This window comes from Podarcis muralis, chromosome 4 (assembly GCF_964188315.1).
Source record: "Podarcis muralis chromosome 4, rPodMur119.hap1.1, whole genome shotgun sequence".
NCBI classification, from domain to species: domain Eukaryota; kingdom Metazoa; phylum Chordata; class Lepidosauria; order Squamata; family Lacertidae; genus Podarcis; species Podarcis muralis.
In genome coordinates this window covers 1,155,218-1,177,553 of record NC_135658.1, presented here as the reverse complement: position 1 = coordinate 1,177,553, position 22,336 = coordinate 1,155,218, and the positions used below count along the sequence as shown (strand labels likewise).

Sequence of the window (22,336 nt, the reverse complement as noted above, 5' to 3'; positions counted from 1 at the left end):
TCCTTCTTTAAAAAAAGGAGTCTCTGTGATGTCGCTCAGCATCACTGCACAACAGAGGGAAAAGGTGCAAATGGTTTTCCAAAGCTGGGCGAGGAGGTGGACTAGAGTGTTTCCCAACCTTGGGCCTCCAGCTGTTTTTGGACTACAACTCCCATCATCCCTAGCTAGCAAGACCAATCGTCAGGGATGATGGGAATTGTAGTAGGAATAAAGAGAGCGATCCCAGCCCATAGTCTGGCTGCTGCATTGGGGACCAGTTTCCCAGTGTCTCCCAGGGCAGCTCCCCACAGAGGCCACTGCAGCAATCCCCTCGCACCCAGAGCAGGGCATCCCAGGACCACATCCTCTACATCTGCTACTCCCTGAGCCTCCAGGGACCTTGGCATCAATGGCTGTGTGTGTGTGAAGCTTTCTAAGAGAATAATCATAATAAATTAGCAGCCTAAATTACAAGGGAAAAGTCTTTGGCCCTGCCCACTTGGTCCTCAGGGTGTTGGCCCTCAGAGCAAAGAAAAAGGGACTCCACCCCAGGAGTCGGTCTGGAGAGCGGCAGAGAGTCCAAGTGCAAGAAAAGGAGACAGAAGCAGGGGAGTGGGGGTGGGGGGAGAACAACTCCTGAGGACCCCCGGATGAGGACCCCCACTAGAGCCAAGCATCCATTTCCCACAAGATACAAATGACTCCCTTGTCAGTCAGTCCTGACTTCTTGCATTTACTCAAAGGCAGGAGCAACTAGACTGATTCACCTCAGAGAAATCCCTTCAGTTGCCTCCACGTTTTGCATTGCAATCTTCCTTCTAGGAGGGCTAGAGTCTGCTTCCCCTCCTCCTCCTCCTCTCCTTCTTCTTCTTCTTCCTCTTCTCTCCACCTCCTCCTCCTCCATCTTCTTCTTCAGAAGATATCTCATGGTTTGGTACAGTCCCACCCTGATTCCTAGGAAGACTCATCCATACTTGCTCAAGGAACATGCAGATGACACCAAACTGGGAGGGGTGGCTAACACCCCAGAGGACAGGATCACACTTCAAAACGACCTTGACAGATTAGAGAACTGGGCCAAAACAAACAAGATGAATTTTAACAGGGAGAAATGTAAAGTATTGCACTTGGGCAAAAAAAATGAGAGGCACAAATACAAGATGGGGGACACCTGGCTTGAGAGCAGTACATGTGAAAAGGATCTAGGAGTCTTGGTTGACCACAAACTTGACATGAGCCAACAGTGTGACGCGGCAGCTAAAAAAGCCAATGCAATTCTGGGCTGTATCAATAGGAGTATAGCATCTAGATCAAGGGAAGTAATAGTGCCACTGTATTCTGCTCTGGTCAGACCTCACCTGGAGTACTGTGTCCAGTTCTGGGCACCACAGTTCAAGAAGGACACTGACAAACTGGAACGTGTCCAGAGGAGGGCAACCAAAATGGTCAAAGGCCTGGAAACGATGCCTTATGAGGAACGGCTAAGGGAGCTGGCCATGTTTAGCCTGGAGAAGAGGAGGTTAAGGGGTGATATGATAGCCATGTTCAAATATATAAAAGGATGTCATGTATAAAAGGAGGGAGAAAGATTGTTTTCTGCTGCTCCAGAGAAGCGGACACGGAGCAATGGATCCAAACATTAGGAAGAACTTCCTGACAGTAAGAGCTGTTCGACAGTGGAATTTGCTGCCAAGGAGTGTGGTGGAGTCTCCTTCTTTGGAGGTCTTTAAGCAGAGGCTTAACAACCATATGTCAGGAGTGCTTTGATGGTGTTTCCTGCTTGGCAGGGGGTTGGACTCGATGGCCCTTGTGGTCTCTTCCAACTCTATGATTCTATGATTTCTCTTCTTCTGACCTAAAACTTCTCTAACTAAACAATGTATTTGCTTTATAGGATTTGCTAGCCCCTCATTAGCACAGGCAGAACTTGGCAGAAGACCAAAGGGTTCCTTCCAATCTCTCAGAGGTTTCCTGAGAGCACAGATGGATGAGCAAGACTCAGCTGGCCTTGGAGCAGGAAGAGGCCATGCCATCCAAACTGGGAGCAGTGGGGGATTATGGGAAAACTCTGAGCAGAAGATCCTGGGTGAGGAGGACACCCTCCGCTCAGAGGTGCAGAGCCAGCAGTTGAGGCAGTTCTGCTTCGAGGAGGCCACAGGACCCCGAGAGGTTTGCAGCCAACTCTACCACTTTTGCCACCAGTGGCTGAAGCCAGAAAGGCACACGAAAGCTGAGATGCTGGACCTGGTGATCTTGGAGCAGTTCCTGGCTGTCCTTCCACCAGAGATGGAGAGCTGGGTGAGGGACTGTGGAGCAGAGACCAGTTCCCAGGCGGTGGCCCTGGCCGAAGGTTTCCTCCTGAGTCAGGCAGAGGAGAGAAAGCAGGTGAGAGAGACTTTCCTCTGGATACTCCCAAGGGGCTCCAAGCGGGACGGAGAACATCCCATAATGCTCTACTGTTGGCCCATTCTTTTCCTGGGAATGAGATCTAACACCCTTAAAGCTTCTGTCTTTGTGTTCTTTTTCTAATATTTCTCACCTTTCATTTACTGTTTTGAATTCTTGTTGTTCTTTCAGAAAAGGGATCGTTTTGCAGAAATGGACCTGGATTCCTGTGAGGCAGAGAGGCCTCCGTTGGACACCAGAGAGAGGCCACTGGGTAAGGAGGAAGGTGGTTTTTCTCCATTTGTTCTCGTTCTGTTGCTTTTCCAACTAATCTGTGAGTTCTTTTTTTGGGGGGGTGGGGGACAGTTGGGAACAAGGGTTCAAAGGAAGGGAGAAGTAGTTTTGCACAACTAACATGAAATGGGCACAAGCGTTCAACTGCACTCAGCAGGAAAGGCTTTCTGAAAGGCCCATCTGTAGTTAGAGATGCCCTGTTTCACCTGTGAGAGAAGCAGGCACTCCTGGCATCCTGCTTACCTTTTTTCTCTTGCAGGTGACAGAATGATGCCGGCAAAACCCCTTGATCCACCTTTTCATGGGGGCAGAAGAGAAACAGTGGCTGTGGAACCAGATCAGGTCAGGGGAATCTGCCTTGTGGGGTCAGAGGCCGAGGGATGGAGCAATGTCATGGACTGGTTGGGCACAGAGGAATGGTGGGAGGAAGCAGCCAGGGAATCAGGAAGAGAAGATGGCCCTGAGCCCAAGGAGTGGAGGTTGAGGAAGGATGAGTGGTCAGAGGGAGAAGCTTGGGAAGAGGAGGTGTCAGAAGCTGAAGGGGCAACAGGGCCAAGTGAGCTGGGAGACTCTGAGGCAGAATGCAGTGCAGAATCAGAGGCAGAAGAGGGAGGAGGCGAGTGGGAGGAGGGAGGTCGAGAGGCAGAGGTGAGTCAGGAGAAGGAGGATCCACCAGGGGCTCCCTCTCCTTCTGCCGGAAGCCCCCCTCCCTGCTTGTCTCTCAGAGCCAGGAGACGTCTGTCATTGGAGGAGCAAAGGCGGGCTGCACACTGGTGCACTGTTCAATCGTATGCTAGAAACCCCCCGGGGGGGGGGGGACTTAGAAAGTTGTGGGGAGCCGGGGTCTTCTCTCTCTTCAAACTTTGCACTATATAATCTCACTTTTCATATACCTCCGCACTAAAGAAACTTCTACCTAGGCAACTAGTCCATTAAATGATTTGACAGTGCAAACTGACAGCCCCTCTGGGAATGAGCTGCTCTTCTCATTAGGCCTGAAACTCAGCCAGGTCTGTGAATATTGTGTTCTCGCTGATAAAGAGTTAACTCCAGCTGTGAACTGTGGCATTCCTGCCCAGATAACTCTGTGACACCAGCCTTCTGCATGTCGTCTGTAGGATTCATCTGTAGTTTCAGTTTTCATGGAATCCTAGAGTTGAAAGGGACCCCAAGGGTCATCAAGTCCCACCCCCTGCATTGCAGGAGTCTCAGCTAGATCACCCAAGACAGATGGCCATCCAGACTAGGCTTCTTGTATTTCTAGATTGATCACTGAGTGCTAAAATAGGCTTCTAAGCGGTGGATGGATGAGAACAAATGGAGGCCAGGATTCTCCTAGCCAGCCCCATTTGCTGCGAAATATAGCCTGCCCCCCATTCCTCCCCCTCTCCATGCCCCCTTGAACCCCTTGAATTTGGCTCTGGGGCACTGGGAGGGAACATCCCCAGAACAGCACACGAGGAGAGGAGAAAGGGGATCCTTCCATCGGGGAAACTGGAATGCTTGCGTAGGCAGAATAACGTGCAAAACATAAGCTGGAGAGCCACCCATAGTTAAAATGCAGAACAAAAGAATTCAATTAAAGCATTAAAATAGCTACCCATAATTAAAATGTGCAGCAAAGCAATCCTACTGAAATAACGCAGCAGAATTAGATAAACTAACAGATAAACTAACTAACGCAGCAGAATTAGATAAACTAATGTGCAGCAAAGCAATCCTAATGAAATATTGCAGCAGAATTAGATAAACTAACTGGCGAGACCAGAAATTCACGGAAGACTGGAGTAAATTGAAAAGTAATTGTGAAGAACAGACAACGTTTGTAGGGTTGCAAGACGTTTTGTGCGGAGTATTATTAGAAGTATGGAAAAAATGGACAACGGGAGGATGATTTGTTAAGAGATGTAAAGGCAATATAAAGTTAAGAAATGCATAAGAAAGTGGTTAAAATGGTGGATCATCAGAGGTGCTGATGGAAGTCTAAAAAGATTGTATAAGTGATAAGTTTGTGGTACATTTTATAATTTATTAGTTAAAATTAAATATATATATATAAAAAGAAATAGTGCAGCAATTAAGAGGAAGGAAACCACAGAGCATTGTGTAGCATGTCATATTTCTGCTGTCTCAGAGGAGGACATTTCCCTTTTTCTTTTAGGGTCCAGTGTGCTTTGAAGACGTCTCTGTCTGTTTCACGGACGAGGAGTGGGCGTTGCTGGATCCTGACCAGAGAGCTCTGCATAAGGACGTCATGGAGGAGAATTGGGGGATCGTGGCCTCTCTAGGTAAGCCTCCGTGTGGGATCCTCCTATCTGCCTGGAAATTCAAAAAATAGCTCTATGTGACAAACCTTATATATTTTCTTTCTTTCTTTTTTATTGGCATTTTCCAAAAAAGAAAAAACATTAAGAAAAAAACATAACAAAACACTGATACAAAATGATAAATAATAAAGAATTAAATAAAACATTCTTTGCAATCACACATGTTGTCATCATATCTACATGGCGCTAGATCACGCCTCGACTTCCCCCCTTCGCAGTTGCGGTTTTGCTTAGTAATTCTCATCTCTTTTACAGTTTCATCAAGTTTTTTATAAATACATCACAAGAGTTAATCTAATCCTGCTGTAGTCCTTAAGCTTCTACAATTAATTTCTATGTATGTTACAAATTTACTCCATTCTTCTACAAACTTTGATCCTTTTTGGTTTCTAATCCTATGTGTCATTTTCGCTAATTCCATATATTCAAATAATTTTACCTGCCATTCCATAACATTTGGGATTTCTGATGTCTTCCATTTTTGTGCAACTAAAATCCTGGCTGCCTCCGTTGTATACTGAAATAACTTATGATCAACCTTTTTTATTTCGTCCCCTATTATCCCTAATAAAAATGCCTCCAGTTTTTTTGGAAAGGTATACCTAAAAACTTCCTTTAATTCGTTATATATTAGATCCCAGAATCTTTTCATTTTCTCGTATGTCCACCACATATAATATAGGTCTCCATCTTTACTTTTACATTTCCAGCAAGCTTTGTTTCCCGTTTTATACATTTTTACCAATTTGACTGGGGTAATATACCACCTATACATCATTTTTTCTAGGTTTTCCCTTAAAATGGTACATGCTGCAAATTTCATTCCCTTATTCCATAAAGTTGTCCATTTCTCATAATCTATGTTATAACCCAGGTCAATCGTCCGCTTTACCATCACCTCCTTGATTTCCCCGTCTTTGGTATCCCATTCCAATAGAAGACTGTACATCTTCGATAAAAGCTTTGTTTTCCCTCCAAGATTTCTGTTTGATATTTAGTTTTTTCTCACCGAATCCTAATTTTTTATCTTCATTCCATAAAGCATTTACCTGGTGGTATTGTAACCACCCTGTTAATTTGTTTTTTAATTCCTCGTATGTTTTAATTTTCAATTCTCTTTCCGTTTTTACTAAAATTTCTTCATAAGTTATTTTTTCCCCTTCCATGTTCAGTTTTTTTGTTGTTAGTATGTCTTATCGGTGAAAGCCACCAGGGTGTGTTTCTTTCTAATAATTTTTTATTTTTCTCCCAAACTTCATATAGAGCACCTCTAAAAATGTGATTTGAAAAGCCTCTATGAACTTTGGCCTTATTAAGCAACAAATAAGAATGCCAACCATATCTGTTGTTAAATCCTTCTAAATCCAATAAATCCGTGTTTTCTAACGTAATCTATTCCTTGATCCAACATAGACAAGATGCTTCATAATATAATTTTAAATTTGGAACAGAGAATCCCTCTCTTTCCTTCCAATCTGTTAATAATTGAAATTTAATTCTTGGTCTTTTTCCTTGCCAGATGAATTTTGATAGTGTTTTTTGCCAATCCTTAAATTGTGTTGATCCCTTAATTACTGGAATTGTCTGAAAAAGAAATAGCGTCTTCGGAAGAATGTTCATTTTTATTGTGGCCATTCTCCTAGACCAAGATAGCTTTATTCTATTCCATGTGTCCAAATCTCTTTTAATTTTTTTCCCATGTTGTAGTTATCACTGATTAAATTAATGTTTCTCATGGTTAATTGGATCCCTAGATATTTCACTTTTTTCACTACTTTAATTCCATATTTTTGTTCTAACTGCTCTGTCACATTCTTCTCCAGATTTTTGGTCATCATTTTTGTTTTTGTTTTATTTAATTTAAATCCTGATAATTTACCAAACTCCTCTAATTCTTGTAATGCTTTACTGACAGTAATTTGTGGTTCTTCTAGAGTAAGTACCAGGTCGTCCGCATACGCTTTCAATTTATATTCCTTCTTTCCAATTTTGATTTCACGAATTTCCGGTATTTTCCTCATCCTGTTTGCTATCACCTCTAGAACCATTATAAATAGCAGGGGGGATAGAGGGCATCCTTGTCTCGTTCCTTTTGTAATTTCAAATGACTGTGTCAAATTGTTATTAATAATTAATTTAGCTGTTTGTTTAGAATATATAGCTCTTATACCCTTCATAAATGTTCCCTCTATCCCCATTGCTTCCATACTTTTTAATAAACAATAAATCAATGAAAATTAACACTGCTGGTATTTCATTTCTGATTTCCAGAGATTCTATGATGTTTACAATGTGCCTTATATTATCTTTAAGTTGTCTATTGGGCAGAAACCCAGCTTGATCTTTATGAATGAGGTCTTTCAAGCTTCTTTTCAATCTATCTGCTAATATGTTTGTAAAAATTTTATAGTCATTATTTAACAAAGAGATGGGGCTGTAATTTTTGATATTTAATCTGTCCGTGTCTGGTTTAGGGATCAGAGTTTTGTGCACTTCCCTCCATGTGTTCGGTATATTCCCTCCTTGCATAATATTATTCATAACTTCACCTAATACAGGGATAAGTTGTTCGTCCAAGGCTATGTAATATTTTGTCGAAAGTCCATCTGGGCCTGGAGCTTTGCCTGTTTTCATCCTTTTTATTGCATTTTGGATCTCTTCTGTTGTTATTGGCTTATTCAGTTGTTCTTTTTCTTCCTCTGTTATTTTTTCCCCTTTGAAATTTTCTAAATATTTTTCTATTTTGCTTGTCTCCTCATTCTCCTTCTTATATAAGTCTTCATAAAATTTTTGGAAGATTTTCTTTATTTCCCTTGGATCTTCTATCTGACAATCTCCTAATTTTATTTTATTTATCACACTTTGTTTTTGTCTTTTTCTTAATTGCCATGCAAGGAGTTTTCCTGTTTTATTGGCTGATGCAAAAAAATTTTGTCTCATTAATTTAATTTTCCATTCCACCTCTTGGTTTACTAGTATCGAAAATTGGGTTTGTAACATTTGACTTGCTTGTTTGTTCTGATCATCTTTGGGTTTTATCGTTAATTTCTTTTCACACTCTTCTTTTTTCTTTTCTCTCAGCTTTCTTCTGTAATTATTTTGTTTTGAGGAAACCTCTCATGACTGCTTTGCTTGCATCCGAAACAACTTCCAAATTTGTTTCCTTGTTTAAGTTCCATCTAAAATATTCTTTCAGGCTTTCCTTGGCTTTTCCAATAACCTCTGAATTCTCAAAAAGATTTTCGTTCATCCTCCATCTATATGTACCTTGTACATTGCTTTTTACCTCTAAAATTATGGGATTATGATCAGATAAAGTTCGAGGTAGAATTTCACATTTCAATATTCTTGGGGTTAGTTGTCTTGAGGTCCATATTTGGTCTATCCTTCCCCAGCTTTGATGTGGCTCCGAGAAAAAAGTGAATTGTTTTGTAGTTGGATGTCTAAGTCTCCAGACATCTATCAGTTCCAGGTTTTCGACCAAATTAAAAAAAGTCTTTGGTAGTTTACCCTGGTTGGCTTTCTTCTTTTTTATTGATCTGTCAATTTCTGGCATTACCACACCATTGTAATCTCCCATTAGGATAGTTTTTTGATCTTCTATTTCTAATAATCTTTCTTCTAACTTCCTGTAAAACTCTACTTTGTTTGTGTTTGGTGCATAAATTGCAACCACATTTATTTTCCCCCCTTGGTAATTAATTTGTACCCCCAGTACTCTCCCTTCTTCATCTTTGCAGATTAACTTAGGTTCCCATTTCTCTTTAACATATAACACTACCCCTCTCTTCTTAATCACATCTGAATTTATAAATTCTACCCCTAATCTTTTATTTTTTAAAATATGTTTGTGTTTTTTAGCAACGTGTGTCTCTTGTAAACAAATTACGTCAAGGCTTTTTTTCTTCAAAACATTCTCTACATTATTTCTCTTAGATTTCTTGTTTAGTCCACATTCACATTCCAAGTTATTAATTTCAAAGTCATTGTAATATATTCTAATCAACCGTAATTAGATTCAAATTCAGATTCTTGTGGTTTCCCCCTTTAGGTTCTCCTCTTCAAATTCTTTCCCCTCTTCTTCCTCTTCTATTTCCTCTTCTTCTTCTTTTTCCTCTTCTTCTCTTCCCTTCTCCTTCTCCTCCTTCTTTCTTCATTCTTCTGGTTCAGATTCCTTTTCTCCAAATCTATATATTGGTCTATCTTCTTCTACCTTTCCTAACTCTTTCTCGTATCTCCTTATAAATTTCTTCACTTCTTGAATATCAGTCAATCTAAATCTTTTGTCTTTATAGTAGAAGAAAATCCCTTCTGGGAATTACCACCTATGTTGTGCACCATTTCTTTTCAGCACACTCACCCGTTGTTTATAACCATCCCTCTTGCGCAGAAATCTAGTAGGAATTTCTTTAAAGATAATAATAGTCCTACCATCTATTATCAGTTTTTTTGGTAACTCATTTTCAATATTGCGTTTCTCATATCTAATGAATTAAATATCATTAGACAATCTCCTGGTAGTTTTTTATATTTAGCCTTTAAGGATCTTACTTTGAGTCTAAATGCATTCTCCACAGTATATTCAATTTCTTCTTCTTTCATATCCATCCATCCTGCCAATTCTCTAATCATTTTAATTTTTATATTTTCATCCATTTCTTCCCCTACACCTCTAAATTTCAGATTCAATTGTCTCTGCCTCATTTCGAGCATGGCTAAACAGTCCCATACCTGCTCCTGAATTTTATTCAGGTCCCCTATCTCCTCCTTGATCTTTTCTGTCTCCCTTTTATTTTCTTTCATCTGTTTTTGAATCCTTTTAGTTGATTCTTCAGTTGTTTTAGATCTAACTATCAGATCCTTAATCTTGTTCGTGAGCTCCTCCACCACCCCCTCTATTTTCTTGTCTAGCGTTTCTTGTACTTCTCCTAATTTTTTCTCCATGTGTTGTTCATTTTGTTTAAATTCTTTTATTTTCAGCCATAAAATATACAAATCTTTGATCTCTTCTTGTCTGGAGATTTTCCTTTCTCCTGGAGTTCCCCCAATTTTTTCCTCATTTTTTCCTGACATTTTATACAGTTCCAATATAAATTCAATATATTCCAATATAAATTCAATATATTCCAAAATATATCTGCTTCTGTAATAACAGTTTTCTGCTACAAGGGTGTAGGTGTCCACCACAAAACTTTAAATACGTATCCCCCAGAGTAGCAAAATGTCAAATGGCAGAAAAAGAAGAATATAATATCCTGCAGATACTCACTAGACCTCTAGATGTCACACTCATCCTCCCTTCCTTCTGCAATGACTAATCACTTTTATCTATCTATTCCCAATTAACATTACCCAAATCATTAATTATCTCATGAATAGCACACCATACATTCAGTCAGATCAAATAATATGAAAATAAAGAATTGCTAAAGAAATTTAGTTATTAGTCCCAAATATAAATTTATCTGAAGGAGCTTCTCTTCTGTTCTTCTCTGTGTTTAACTCAGTCTTTCTGTAGTCTTCAGCGACTTGTAGACCTAATCCACCACGCTGAATTTGAGGGAGGACTTTATATATTTTTAAAGTTTCAGTGTTTTAATCTCTACCGCCTCAATCCAAAAAAGATAAACCTAAACCCAATATCTATTATCAAATTTCAAATTTCCTTTTCTTGGTCTCTTTTTGGCCTAATCCATTGGAGTGTGTTATATCGCCCTTTCGTGTCCAAATCGTGTCCAAATCAAATCCAAAAGGGGGAAAAAAGGGTGGGGAATTACGTTTAAGCTCTTCTCTTTTCTTAGCCTCTTGTTGGCTTAATCCTCATGAGGATAAAAGAAAAGCAGAGAGGGAGTAAAAGGGAGTAAAAGTCAATAAGAGTCAGTACCCAGGGAGGAGAAAATACCATTAAAAGCAAGAGTAGTAGTCTGCCAGGGGAGAAAACAATAATCCACTTGGCAATATATATGAAGCATAAACGTGTGTGGCTTAATTTCCTCTATTTAAATTCCATTTGGTTCTAATCTTTTTTTCTTTTTTTGTCCTCGTAAAATGTCTCTTTAAACTTCTTATACCACCTTCCCTCTCTCCCTCATATGTCTTCTCCCAAAATAAGATTCAAAGTTTCTACTTATCTCTTCTTCAGCTCTTTGTTTTAAAGTAGCCTTTGCCTCAGCACATTGTTACTGAGGACTTTCACTTTTTTTAAAATAAAGATATTTATTAGTTTTGAACAATAAAACACACATCACAATCAAAACAAGAGAAAAAAGAAAAACATTGTCACAATCAAATAAAAATAGAATTAGAAAAATACAGTAAAATACATAAAAAAGTAGAAGAAAAAAGACATACAGACATAAAAGTCCAATTTCTTACTAATTGTTTTCATAACCCTCCTTCCAGACCCCCTCACATCTCCCTTTTCTGTATTCCCTTTTACACAATCATATTCAGCAGTACCTTACCCTCTTTCAAATCTTATTCTGTATTATACATTTCAACTATTATGTCTCCAATTTTTCCCTTTATATCAATTTGTTTAAATTTGACATAATATTATTCTAACTTTTTTCACCCTTATTCTTATGAAACATTTTTTACATATTCCTTTCAACTATGCCACTAATGCCATATTATCTTTGTATCCTGCATCATTTTAACATTCATACATTTTGCAATGCTTTTGCAGGTAGTCTTTAAATTTCTTCCAGTCCTCTTCCACTAACTCTTCTCCCAGGTCTCGGATTCTGCCAGCCATTTCTGCCAATTCCATGTAGTCTATCACTTGCATCTGCCATTCTTCCAGAGTGGGCAAATCTTGTGTCTTCCAGTGTTTTGCGATGAGTATTCTTGCTGCTGCTGTTGCGTACATAAAGAAAGTTCTGTCCTTCTTTGGCACCAATTGGCCAACAATGCCCAAAAGGAAGGCCTCTGGTTTCTTAGGGTAGGTATATTTAAATGCCTTTTTAAATTCATTATAGATCATTTCCCAGAAAGCCTTGACCCTTGGGCACATCCACCAAAGGTGAAAGAATGTTCCCTCAGTTTCTTTACATTTCCAACACTTATTATCCGGCAAATGGTATATTTTTGCAAGCTTGACTGGGGTCATGTACCACCTGTATATCATTTTCATAATATTTTCTTTTAAGGCATTACATGCCGTGAATTTCACTCCGGTGATCCATAACCGTTCCCAGTCAGCAAACATAATATTGTAACCAATGTCTTGCACCCACTTTATCATAGCTGATTAGACCGTTTCATCCTGAGTGTTCCATTTTAACAGCAAGTTATACATTCTTGAAAGTACCTTAGTTTTAGGTTCTAACAATTCTGTTTCTAGTTTCGATTTTTCCACCTGGAAACCTGGTTTTTTGTCCATAATAAAAACCTCTCTAATTTGACGATAATGTAACCAATCTCGCACTTTGTCTTTTAATTTCTCAAAACTCTGCAGTCTCCATGTGTCTCCATCTTTTTCTATTATCTCCCAATATTTTGGCCACTTGACCTCCATATTGAGTCTTTTCAGAGCCTTAGCTTCCATGGGTGATAGCCACCTTGGGGTCTTATTTTCTAATAAATCTTTGTATCTTGTCCAGACATTAAACACTGCTTTCCTGGCAATATGGTTCTTAAATGCTTTATGAGCTTTAACCTTGTCGTACCACAGATATGCATGCCACCCAAACGCATTGTTGAACCCTTCCAAATCCAAAATGTCAGTGTTTTCAAGAAGTAGCCGGTCTTTCAACCAGCAGAATGCTGCTGATTCATAGTACAACCATGTCTGGCAGGGCAAATCCCCCCCTTTCTTTAGCATCAGTCAATATTTTAAATTTTATTCTGGGCTTTTTGCCCTGCCAGACAAATTTAGAGATATCTCTCTGCCACCTCTTGAAACAATCCATCCTGTCCACAATCTGCAAAGTTTGAAACAGAAACAGCATTTTTGGCAATACATTCATCTTTATAGCTGCAATTCGACCCAACAAGGAAAGCTTCAATTTTGACCAAATTTCTAAATCCTTTTTAAATTCTAACCAACATTTTTCATAATTATCTTTAAATAGATTCAAGTTTTTAGCCGTCATATTAATCCCCAGGTATTTCACTTTCTTAACCACATTTAACTCTGTCTCCTTCTGAAACCTTTCTTTTTCCATAGTTGTCAAATTTTTCCCCAAAACCTTAGTTTTTTGCTTGTTTAATTTAAATCCCGCCACCCGACCAAATTCTTGAATCAGTTCTAAAACCCTTTTAGTACTAGATTATGGCTCCTGTAATGTCAAAACCAGGTCATCTGCAAAGGCTTTAAGCTTGTATTGTTTAGCTCCGACCTGAATTCCTTCAATCAACCGGTCCCTTCTAATCATGTTCAAGAGCACCTCCAGGACCGAAATAAATAACAATGGAGAGATAGGGCAACCCTGTCGTGTTCCTTTCTCAATTTTAAACTTTTCTGACACCACATTATTAACTATCAATTTTGCTTTTTGTTCTGAATAGATTGCGTCTATACCATTTTCAAACCCCCGTCCCACTCCCATTCCCTTAAGATTTTTCTTCATAAAATTCCATGAAATATTGTCAAAGGCCTTCTCCGCATCAATAAAACTCAACACTGCTCTTGTATTAGTGTTCATTTGCAATAGCTCCAAAATGTCAATGATGTTCCTTGTGTTATCAGACAAATGTCTGCCTGGGAGAAAGAGGACTTTCACTTTTGTACTCACTCAGCAGGGACTGTTATTTCCTTTTTCTGCTCTTGCGACTTTCTATCACTGCGCCATTTTCTCCCTGCTGCTGGGATAGACTCTCTTCTTCATCCTACCACATCTGAATCTTCTTCAGTAGAAAAATACGGTAATAATAATAATAATAATAATTTATTATTTATACCCCACCCATCTGGCTGAGTTTCCCCAGCCACTCTGGGCGGCTCCCAATCAGTGTTAAAAACAGTACAGCGTTACATATTAAAAACTTCCCTGAACAGGGCTGCCTTAAGATGTCTTCTGAATATCAGGTAATTATTTATCTCTTTGACATCTAATGGGAGGGCGTTCCACAGGGCGGGCGCCACTACCGAGAAGGCCCTCTGTCTGGTTCCCTGTAGCCTCACTTCTCGCAATGAGGGAACCGCCAGAAGGCCCTCGGCGCTGGATCTCAGTGTCTGGGCTGAACGATGGGGGTGGAGACGCTCCTTCAGGTATACAGGACCGAGGCCGTTTAGGGCTTTAAAGGTCAGCACCAACACTTTGAATCGTGCTCGGAAACGTACTGGGAGCCAATGCAGGTCTCTCAGAACCGGTGTTATATGGTCCCGGCGGCCACTCCCAGTCACCAGTCTAGCTGCCGCGTTCTGGATTAATTGCAGTTTCCGGGTCACCTTCAAAGGTAGCCCCACGTAGAGCACGTTGCAGTAGTCCAAGCGTGAGATAACTAGAGCATGCACCACTCTGGCGAGACAGTTCGTAGGCAGGTAGGGTCTTAGCCTGCGTACCAGGCGGAGCTGGTAGACAGCTGCCCTGGACACAGAGTTAACCTGCGCCTCCATGGACAGCTGTGAGTCCAAAATGACTCCCAGGCTACGCACCTGGTCCTTTAGGGGCACAGTTACCCCATTCAAGACCAGGGAATCCCCCACACCAACCTGCTCCCTGTCCCCCAAAAACAGTACTTCTGTCTTGTCAGGATTCAACCTCAGTCTGTTAGCCGCCATCCATCCTCCAACCGCCTCCAGGCACTCACACAGGACCTTCACCGCCTTCACTGGTTCTGATTTAAAGGAGAGGTAGAGCTGGGTGTCATCTGCGTACTGATGAACACCCAGTCCAAACCCCCTGATGATCTCCCCCAGCGGCTTCATATAGATATTAAAAAGCATGGGGGAGAGGACAGAACCCTGAGGCACCCCACAAGTGAGAGCCCAGGGGTCTGAACACTCATCCCCCACCACCACTTTCTGGACACAGCCCAGGAGGAAGGAGCGGAACCACTGTATGACAGTGCCCCCAGCTCCCAGCCCCTCTAGACAGTCCAGAAGGATGTTATGATTGATGGTGTCAAAGGCCGCTGAGAGATCCAGCAGAACTAGGAAACAGCTCTCACCTTTGTCCCTAGCTCGCCGGAGATCATCAACCAGCGCGACCAAGGCAGTTTCAGTCCCATGGTGAGACCTGAATCCCGATTGGAAGGGATCCAAATGGTCCGTTTCCTCCAGGGGTGCTTGGAGTTGTTCAGCAACCACCCACTCAATCACCTTGCCCAAGAATGGCAGATTTGAGACTGGGCGATAGTTGGCCAAATTGGCCGGGTCTAAAGATGTTTTTTTAAGAAGCGGTTTAATAACCGCCTCTTTCAGCGGGTCTGGGAAGGCTCCCTCACAGAGGGAAGCATTCACCACCCCGCGGAGCCCATCGCCCAGCCCTTCCCGGCTCGCTTTTATCAGCCAGGATGGGCAAGGATCAAGGAGACAGGTGGTCGGTTTCACTTTTCCAAGCAGCCTGTCCACATCCTCGGAGGTAACAGACTGGAATTGATCCCATGTAACAGGACCAGACAGAACTCTAGCACTCTCCCGCCCTGGCCCTGCTCCCACGGTGGAGTCTCCCTCCTTCTGAATCTGAGCGATTTTATCTGCAAAAAACTTTGCAAAAGCATTGCAGGAGATCTTGGGGTCCCTACCAGGCCCCGGTGGTACAGGTGGTTCCGATAGATTGCGAACCACCTGAAAAAGTCTCCTGCTGCTGTTTTCTGCAGATGCAATGGAGGTGGCGAAGAAGGCCCTCTTCGCCGTCGCCATTGCCACTTGGTAGGCTCGACGTTGAGCTCTAACCCGTGTCCGGTCTGATTCAGAATGAGTTTTCCGCCACTGGCGCTCTAGCCGTCTCAACGATTGTTTCATCACCCTCAGCTCCGGGGAAAACCACGGGGCTGTCCGGGCTCCATGCAATCGGAGAGGGCGCTTCGGAGCCAGACAGTCAATAGCCCTGGTTAACTCCGCATTCCAGCGTGCCACCAGGGAATCAGCTGAAAGGCCATCAGCTTGGGATAAAGCATCCCCTACCACTCTCTGGAAGCCAATTGGATCCATTAAGTGGCGGGGGCGGACCATCCGAATATGTCCCACCTCCCTGCAGAGGGGAAGGATTGCGGAGAAGTCCAGTTGCACCAGGAAGTGATCTGACCATGGCACTTCTTTTGTTTTGCTTTTAGTTAGTGTCAGATCACCAACATCCATAGAGGTGAACACCAAGTCTAAGGCATGTCCATGGCTATGAGTTGGGCCAAACTTATTCAGGGACAGCCCCATGGAGGCCATGCTTTCCACGAAGTCCTGAGCGGCCCCTTGTAAGGTCATGTCGGCATGGATGTTAAAATCCCCTAGGACGACCAAGCTAGGTGTCTCCAGGAGAACATCCGCCACGACCTGAAGCAGGGAATCCTTGGTGTAGCGGGGAGGTCGGTACACCAGTAGGAATCCTGTACTGCCCTTATTGCCCAACTTCCAGAACATGGACTCGGAAAACTGGGTCTTCCCAATAGGATGCCTGGTGAAAACTAATGACTTCCTAAAAATCACTGCTCAGAGCCCAGCCAAGAGCCAAAGGCCCCCCCAAAGGGACCGAGGGAGATGCTCAGAGCCCAGCCAAGAGCCAAAGCCCCCCCAAAAAAGGGACCGAGGGAGATGCTCAGAGCCCAGCCAAGAGCCAAAGCCCCCCCAAAAGGGACAGAGGGAGATGCTCAGAGCCCAGCCAAGAGCCAAAGGCCCCCCCAAAGGGTCCGAGGGAGATGCTCAGAGCCCAGCCAAGAGCCAAAGGCCCCCCCATATGGACCGAGGGAGATGCTCAGAGCCCAGCCAAGAGCCAAAGGCCCCCCCAAAGGGTCCGAGGGAGATGCTCAGAGCCCAGCCAAGAGCCAAAGGCCCCCCAAAAAGACACCGAGGGAGATGCTCAGAGCCCAGCCAAGAGCCAAAGGCCCCCCCAAAAAAGGGACCGAGGGAGATGCTCAGAGCCCAGCCAAGAGCCAAAGGCCCCCCAAAAAGACACCGAGGGAGATGCTCAGAGCCCAGCCAGGAGCCAAAGGCCCCCCCAAAAGGGACCGAGGGAGATGCTCAGAGCCCAGCCAAGAGCCAAAGGCCCCCCCAAAAAAGGGACCGAGGGAGATGCTCAGAGCCCAGCCAAGAGCCAAAGGCCCCCCAAAAAGGGACCGAGGGAGATGCTCAGAGCCCAGCCAAGAGCCAAAGGACCCCCCCAAAGGGACCGAGGGAGATGCTCAGAGCCCAGCCAAGAGCCAAAGGCCCCCCCCAAAGGGACCGAGGGAGATGCTCAGAGCCCAGCCAAGAGCCAAAGGCACCCCAAAGGGACCGAGGGAGATGCTCAGAGCCCAGCCAAGAGCCAAAGGCCCCCCCAAAGGGACCGAGGGAGATGCTCAGAGCCCAGCCAAGAGCCAAAGGCCCCCCCAAAGGGACCGAGGGAGATGCTCAGAGTCCAGCCAAGAGCCAAAGGCCCCCCCAAAAGGGACTGAGGGAGATGCTCAGAGCCCAGCCGAGAGCCAAAGGCCCCCCCAAAGGGACCGAGGGAGATGCTCAGAGCCCAGCCAAGAGCCAAAGGCCCCCCCAAAAAAGGGACCGAGGGAGATGCTCAGAGCCCAGCCAAGAGCCAAAGGCCCCCCAAAAAGGGACCGAGGGAGATGCTCAGAGCCCAGCCAAGAGCCAAAGGACCCCCCCAAAGGGACCGAGGGAGATGCTCAGAGCCCAGCCAAGAGCCAAAGGCCCCCCCCAAAAAAGGACCAAGGGAGATGCTCAGAGCCCAGGCAAGAGCCAAAGCCCCCCCCCCAAAAGGGACCGAGGGAGATGCTCAGAGCCCAGCCAAGAGCCAAAGCCCCCCCCCCAAGGGACCGAGGGAGATGCTCAGAGCCCAGCCAAGAGCCAAAGCCCCCCCCCAAGGGACCGAGGGAGATGCTCAGAGCCCAGCCAAGAGCCAAAGCCCCCCCCCCAAGGGACCGAGGGAGATGCTCAGAGCCCAGCCAAGAGCCAAAGCCCCCCCCCAAGGGACCGAGGGAGATGCTCAGAGCCCAGCCAAGAGCCGAAGCCCCCCCCCCCAAGGGACCGAGGGAGATGCTCAGAGCCCAGCCAAGAGCCAAAGGCCCCCCAAAGGGACCGAGGGAGATGCTCAGAGCCCAGCCAAGAGCCAAAGGCCCCCCCAAAGGGACCAAGGGAGATGCTCAGAGCCCAGCCAAGAGCCAAAGGCCCCCCCAAAGGGACCGACGGAGATGCTCAGAGTCCAGCCAAGAGCCAAAGGCCCCCCCCCAAGGGACCGAGGGAGATGCTCAGAGCCCAGCCAAGAGCCAAAGCCCCCCCCCAAAGGGACCGAGGGAGATGCTCAGAGCCCAGCCAAGAGCCAAATGCCCCCCCCAAAGGGACCGAGGGAGATGCTCAGAGCCCAGCCAAGAGCCAAAGCCCCCCCCCCCAAAGGGACCGAGGGAGATGCTCAGAGCCCAGCCAAGAGCCAAAGGCCCCCCCAAAGGGACCGAGGGAGATGCTCAGAGCCCAGCCAAGAGCCAAAGCGCCCCCCCCAAAGGGACCGAGGGAGATGCTCAGAGCCCAGCCAAGAGCCAAATGCCCCCCCCCCAAGGGACCGAGGGAGATGCTCAGAGCCCAGCCAAGAGCCAAAGGCCCCCCCCCAAAGGGACCGAGGGAGATGCTCAGAGCCCAGCCAAGAGCCACAGCCCCCCCCCAAAGGGACCGGGGGAGATGCTCAGAGCCCAGCCAAGAGCCAAAGCCCCCCCCCAAAGGGACCGAGGGAGATGCTCAGAGCCCAGCCAAGAGCCAAAGGCCACCCCCCAAAGGGACCGAGGGAGATGCTCAGAGCCCAGCCAAGAGCCAAATGCCCCCCCCAAAGGGACCAAGGGAGATGCTCAGAGCCCAGCCAAGAGCCAAAGGCCCCCCCAAAAGAGACCGAGGGAGATGCTCAGAGCCCAGCCAAGAGCCAAAGGCCCCCCAAAGGGACCGAGGGAGATGCTCAGAGCCCAGCCAAGAGCCAAAGCCCCCCCCCAAAGGGACCGAGGGAGATGCTCAGAGCCCAGCCAAGAGCCAAATGCCCCCCCCCCAAAGGGACCGAGGGAGATGCTCAGAGCCCAGCCAAGAGCCAAAGGCCCCCCCCAAAGGGACCGAGGGAGATGCTCAGAGCCCAGCCAAGAGCCAAAGTCCCCCCCAAAGGGACCGAGGGAGATGCTCAGAGCCCAGCCAAGAGCCAAAGGCCCCCCAAAAGGGACTGAGGGAGATGCTCAGAGCCCAGCCAAGAGCCAAATGCCCCCCCCCAAAGGGACTGAGGGAGATGCTCAGAGCCCAGCCAAGAGCCAAAGCGCCCCCCCCAAAGGGACCGAGGGAGATGCTCAGAGCCCAGCCAAGAGCCAAAGGCCCCCCCAAAGGGACCGAGGGAGATGCTCAGAGCCCAGCCAAGAGCCAAAGGCCCCCCCCAAAGGGACAGAGGGAGATGCTCAGAGCCCAGCCAAGAGCCAAAGGCCCCCCCCCCCAAGGGACCGAGGGAGATGCTCAGAGCCCAGCCAAGAGCCAAATGCCCCCCCCAAAGGGACCGAGGGAGATGCTCAGAGCCCAGCCAAGAGCCAAATGCCCCCCCAAAAAGGGACCGAGGGAGATGCTCAGAGCCCAGCCAAGAGCCAAAGGCCCCCCCCCAAAGGGACTGAGGGAGATGCTCAGAGCCCAGCCAAGAGCCAAAGGCCCCCCCCAAGGGACCGAGGGAGATGCTCAGAGCCCAGCCAAGAGCCAAAGGCCCCCCCAAAGGGACTGAAGGAGATGCTCAGAGCCCAGCCAAGAGCCAAAGGCCCCCCCAAAGGGACCGAGGGAGATGCTCAGAGCCCAGCCAAGAGCCAAAGGCCCCCCCCAAAGGGACCGAGGGAGATGCTCAGAGCCCAGCCAAGAGCCAAAGGCCCCCCCAAAGGGACCGAGGGAGATGCTCAGAGCCCAGCCAAGAGCCAAAGCCCCCCCCAAAAGGGACCGAGGGAGATGCTCAGAGCCCAGCCAAGAGCCAAAGGCCCCCCCCCAAAGGGACAGAGGGAGATGCTCAGAGCCCAGCCAAGAGCCATAGCCCCCCCCCCAAGGGACCGAGGGAGATGCTCAGAGCCCAGCCAAGAGCCAAAGCCCCCCCCCAAGGGACTGAGGGAGATGCTCAGAGCCCAGCCAAGAGCCAAAGCCCCCCCCAAAAGGGACCGAGGGAGATGCTCAGAGCCCAGCCAAGAGCCAAAGGCCCCCCCCAAAGGGACCGAGGGAGAAGCTCAGAGCCCAGCCAAGAGCCAAATGCCCCCCCAAAAAGGGACCGAGGGAGATGCTCAGAGCCCAGCCAAGAGCCAAAGCCCCCCCCCCAAAAAAGGGACCGAGGGAGATGCTCAGAGCCCAGCCAAGAGCCAAAGGCCCCCCCCAAAAAGGATCCCTTGCCATAGGCGGAGCCAGGGGGAAGCTGCCCCCTTAGAGCCATTAAAAAGAATAAAGAGCTGAGGTTCAGAAAGGGGAGAGAGGGCTGAGCAGGGCGGACTGGCCTTGCAAGGGTTAAAGGGAACCGAGCTGCCTTCCTAGAGAGGCCAGGAAGCAAGGGGGGGCAGGTCCTCCAGAGCCAAGGCCCCTCCCTCCCCAGTCCTTTCCTGCTTTGGTGTCTCTCCTGCAAGGGGTGCCTCGCTCTCCCCTCCTGGGATCTGGTGAGTCTCCTCTCTCTCTCTCCCCAGAGGCTTCGGTGGGGAGACGGTGGGGGTCCCATGGCTGCAGCGGGGGAGAATGCCTGGGGGGCCTGATCTGCTCATGCGGGGGGGGGGGGACCCCAAGTCAGGGAGGAGAGGGTCCTGCCAGGGAGGGGCCAGGTCTGCCAGGGGTGTTGCTTTGTGTCTCTGCTGCAAGGGCTGCCTCGCTCCCCCCTCCTGGGATCTGGTGAGTCTCCTCTCTCTCTGGGATCTGGTGGGGGTCCCAGGGCTGCAGCAGGGGAGGGTGCCTGGGGGCCTGATCTGCTCCTGCAGGGGGGGACCCCAAGTCAGGGAGGAGAAGGTCAGGGGTGCAAAGACCCCCCCATATGCTCCTGCTACCCAGAGGAGGAAGGAGCCCCGGGGCTGAGAGCCAGAGCCTTTTGCCAGACTCCCCAGGAGGAAGGTCAGGGAAGGAGAGAGTGCGTGGGGGGGGGGAAGGGGGGGACCCCAAGTCAAGGAGGAGAGGGTCCTGCCAGGGAGGGGCCAGGTCTGCCACGCTCTCCTTCCTGCAGATCAGAGGATCCCAAACTCAGTTGGCCTTCCGCCACCCCCTTCAGAAAAACAATGACTCCCCCAAAATCTCCTTCTTTAAAAAAAGGAGTCCCTGGGACTTTGACTCTCTGTGATGTCGCTCAGCATCACTGCACAACAGAGGGAAAAGGTGCAAATGGTTTTCCAAAGCTGGGCGAGGAGGTGGACTAGAGTGTTTCCCAACCTTGGGCCTCCAGCTGTTTTTGGACTACAACTCCCATCATCCCTAGCTAGCTAGACCAATCGTCAGGGATGATGGGAATTGTAGTAGGAATAAAGAGAGCGATCCCAGCCCATAGTCTGGCTGCTGCATTGGGGACCAGTTTCCCAGTGTCTCCCAGGGCAGCTCCCCACAGAGGCCACTGCAGCCATCCCCTCGCACCCAGAGCAGGGCATCCCAGGACCACATCCTCTACATCTGCTACTCCCTGAGCCTCCAGGGACCTTGGCATCAATGGCTGTGTGTGTGTGTTACGGAAAATCTGGGTGCGTATTTACCCTGCCACCCAGCCAATCGGACAGAGTCCGTGGGTCTTTGCGGAGGAAAAGAAGCTCAGCCGGACGCAGGAGCAAAGTACGAAGATCCAAGTTTATTGCGCAACAGGTTCAAAACGAGATTGAACCCCGAGAATGGGGCGACATAGACTTTTAAAAGTTCCCTCCAAGTCCCAGAATACAGTGCATGAAAACGTCATGAATACATTATGGGAAGGTTGGGTTTCATGGATTACATCATGAATATATTACACACGTCATGAATATGTTTACAGAGAGGTGGGGTTACACTGATTAACATTTGAGACAAGGGAGGGGGAATGTGCGGAGTGAGGGATATACATAAATAAACATTTCTTGAGTACCGGTGGTGGCAGGACAATGGGACAGTGATATGCATCGTCTGCCACCTGGTAATGCCCGGAGGAAGGGTTAGGCAGGACGATCTGACAGGATTAAGAAGTTCCTGTGTACGTGCCCTGCCGCTTCAGGGATTATGGAGGTCGGGGTGCCATCATGGAGTCCAAAGGGAGCTGAGTTGAATGACACCAAGAGCAAGGAAATCG

At 47.0% G+C, this 22,336-nt stretch overlaps 2 protein-coding genes across 2 annotated transcripts in view; both read left to right on the top strand.

The window, feature by feature from the left end:
• Positions 1 to 3,789, top strand: part of LOC144327395 (uncharacterized) — a 30,440-nt gene extending 26,651 nt beyond the window's left edge. Inside the window, exons 5-8 of the mRNA XM_077926733.1 lie at positions 1,874 to 2,364; positions 2,557 to 2,638; positions 2,918 to 3,155; positions 3,777 to 3,789. Coding sequence (XP_077782859.1) covers positions 1,874 to 2,364; positions 2,557 to 2,638; positions 2,918 to 3,155; positions 3,777 to 3,789 — 824 coding nt within the window. The remainder of the gene's footprint in view (positions 1 to 1,873; positions 2,365 to 2,556; positions 2,639 to 2,917; positions 3,156 to 3,776) is intronic.
• A 17,104-nt stretch (positions 3,790 to 20,893) lies between these two features.
• The window catches only part of LOC114595246 (uncharacterized), a 45,935-nt gene continuing 44,492 nt past the window's right edge, over positions 20,894 to 22,336 (top strand). Inside the window, exon 1 of the mRNA XM_077927951.1 lies at positions 20,894 to 20,931. The gene's annotated coding sequence lies outside the window, so the exon portion shown is untranslated. The remainder of the gene's footprint in view (positions 20,932 to 22,336) is intronic.